Genomic DNA, 3,073 nt, shown 5'->3' with positions numbered 1-3,073 from the left:
AAATGTTTGTGTTATGTTATATATCAAACCAACCTTTTGTAGATCCACAACATTAATCCTCCCTTAAAATATAAAGCAAAACATTAGATTCGAACAGTTGTTTAAGTAGACTCATACATACAGTACACTTATTAAAGTCAAATAATTCAAGTATTCTACTAGCCTCTGTGCATATACAGCTCATCGCGCACTTCTCGGCCGATCTGTGCAGGAGTCACATACTCTTTCCCATCCAGAGTGTGAACCACATCTAACTTCTTATCCTCCACCAGCTTGGCCACGATCTCGATGCAATTCCTCTCAGACAACCTGTAGTTAACAAAACAGATTCTGAGGTCAAATCATACATGACAGGCAGCTACATTCACAAATCAATAGTGCTATTTCTGGATTCACTTAAAGCAACAGGGAATGTCTTCCCTGTTATTAACCATTTCATCAACCCTATTACACCTACTCTATCACATTTGACATTTGAATTTGTAAGACCTCAAAACATGATCAAAGCTTAGCATCTTCTACACGTCCCTGATTGATATTATTTAGTATCTTTCTAAAAATGTCCACCTTCACGTGTTTTTTTTTTTTTTTTGCTGTAAAATCTTTAATAATGGTTTTATAATGAAAGCATAAAAGGGACTTTTACATGGTTACAAATACTTGAAAAATTAACATTTACTGGACTGAAGCAAATTAGGTTCTTTAACATTTTTTAAAAGAAAAATCATGATAGAATGCATCATACAACAAGCTTTTTGAGGAATGTTTATTTGTGCATCTGTCAATCGTCATTGTATTGCATTATTAAGATATTATTTAAATATACATAGTATTTCTCTAAAGTCATATTATAGGCGATAAAGAGTGACAACTGATGTTAATATGCATTATAATAGTCTGCTATACTTTTACAAGAATCGCACTGATTTATCTTATAAACTATCAGAATTTCATCTTACCAGTGTTGCCAATTTAGCAACTTTTCAGACTACCCTAGCAACTTTTTCTTCCAAAAGCACCTAGCAACAAATTTAGCTATTTTTAAATTTTATTTGGCTACTTTTAGCAACTCTTGATAAGTGACTCGAACAATAAAAGGCACACATTTTCCATCTAAATTAAAAAAAAAAAAGGAAACCAAAGATGCCTAGCAGTACACACATCTCGTGAATTAAATTATTGCTATTTGCAATTGTTCAATTTGATAATAATAATAATAATTTAATAATTGCTCATTTATGATACACCTTGTTGTACCTGTGATTGTTGATCAGTTAGTACACTGTAAGAAAAATATCTAGAAAAATGGAAAAGGTAGGCTTCTAGTAATCTTCCAGGACATTATCCGTTATCCATTGTAAACCCTTTAACCCGAAACACAAAATACAATGCGTCGTTTAAAATGCCGGTAAAAACCTGTGAATTATTTTCTTAGAGTGTAGCACACTGACTACTAATACACTGCTTAAAACTAATTGGTCAGAATGTGTAGTTTTACTACCGTATTGACCCGAATATAAGAAGATGTTTTTTTCTTGGAAATACATCTGAAAAAACACGGTGGTCTTATATTCAGGGTCTAGACTTTGACATGCCAATAATACACCCACAACAATAGGTGGCGCCAAATACGCATAAAACCAGTGTGCCATGAAATACGTAAGGTAATGCGTGTTGTAAAGATCGCGAGTAAAAACTAAAGAGAAAGAAAAGTCACAAACTCCCTTTGTGATTTTAAAACGTAAGACAGTACCCAGATTTGAAGACTACAGTAAGATTTAACTTCTACTGTTAATACGATTGTGGTAGGCTACTATTAGACGGATAGCCTAAATGTCCTAATTCAGATGGGCTACCGTTTTTTTTTATTTTATTTTATGGTATATCAAAAAGTGTATATTTTTTAAATGTGATTGTTGCTACATTTGACCAGCTTTTACCATACTTTCAAAACAAAAATTCAAATAGGAAAAATACGCAATATGAAAATAATTGAAAACAAAATGTTTTTTTACTGAAAAAAAAACAAGATTTGGTTTTTAAAAAGCCTTTTTTCCAAAAGGTACATCTGGAAAAAGGGTGGTCGTCTTATAATCAGGGTCCTCTTATATTCGGCCCGATACGGTAATTCACTGTAATTCTTCAAAAACCTGTAATTCTTCAAAAATGTGTACATTTTCGTTCAACAATTCAATGCTGTATATAAAAAGTTATTTATATTTAACATTACATTACGCATTTATATTATTCTACGAACAAATCCAAATTAACATAAAAAATGAGATTTGACGCAGCGACACAATTTTTGCGTCGTGGTTACGTAATGACGTCATCGCGCAATGACATCACAACGTCATTTAGCAGCTTTCAGCAACAAATCGACCTTCCTTTAGCAGCTTCCCCTGAAAATGAGTTGGCAACAGTGCATCTTGCTTTTTGGACAGAAAAAGAACAACATCTGCACAAAACTGCATGTTGTTACTCGTAATGACATATGGTACTACATGAGTTCCGAACTGTACTGTATGCTACAACGTGCTAGACACTGTAAGAGTCCAAAGAGCATCATTGAGCATCATGACACGACCCAAACACCTGCAGTTACAACAGAAGAGCAGCTCACGGATAGAGACGCGTTACACAGTAGTGCTGTTAGTAACTACCGACGAGGTTTTATCGCGCGACCATTAATGTCGCGTGAAACTGAGCCGTCAGCGTTCCAATACTTTGTGGCTCAAGACTCTTGTCAGTTTGCAAGTTCTTGTTCAGGATATACTGCTTCAAGACATAAGAAAGCAGGGCGCGGGATGAAGCTCAACAACAACATGGTTTTTACCTTTGGACAGTATCTGCAAACTGAGCTCTCTGAAAGTCCGCAGCTAGACGCCTGATCTCCTCCCAGTCTGCCGCCATGACACCACTTAATTACAGAACTAGTGTTCTCGTCGCACTGAAGCATGTAATTAATTCTTGATTTTCTAATCAGTTCTTAATAATCTCACGCTGAAACTTCTGCGAGAAAAGACACGTCAGTCTCCTGTAGACGTCAGACGGAAACGCACGAGGGACAAAC

General features: G+C 35.3%; 1 protein-coding gene across 1 annotated transcript in view; it reads right to left on the bottom strand.

Annotated features, from left to right (window-relative positions):
• Positions 1 to 3,073, bottom strand: part of ufl1 (UFM1-specific ligase 1) — an 18,366-nt gene extending 15,293 nt beyond the window's left edge. Inside the window, exons 1-3 of the mRNA XM_016250692.1 lie at positions 2,837 to 3,073; positions 164 to 309; positions 34 to 62 (exon numbers count right to left, since the gene is read on the bottom strand). Of these exons, the coding sequence (XP_016106178.1) occupies positions 34 to 62; positions 164 to 309; positions 2,837 to 2,913 (252 nt within the window). The 5' untranslated portion in view covers positions 2,914 to 3,073. The remainder of the gene's footprint in view (positions 1 to 33; positions 63 to 163; positions 310 to 2,836) is intronic.

This window comes from Sinocyclocheilus grahami, unplaced genomic scaffold (assembly GCF_001515645.1).
Source record: "Sinocyclocheilus grahami isolate Dianchi unplaced genomic scaffold, SAMN03320097.WGS_v1.1 scaffold1002.1, whole genome shotgun sequence".
In the NCBI taxonomy this organism is placed as follows: domain Eukaryota; kingdom Metazoa; phylum Chordata; class Actinopteri; order Cypriniformes; family Cyprinidae; genus Sinocyclocheilus; species Sinocyclocheilus grahami.
The sequence above is the reverse complement of the archived record's forward strand: the minus strand, read 5'-3'. Positions and strand labels throughout refer to the sequence as shown.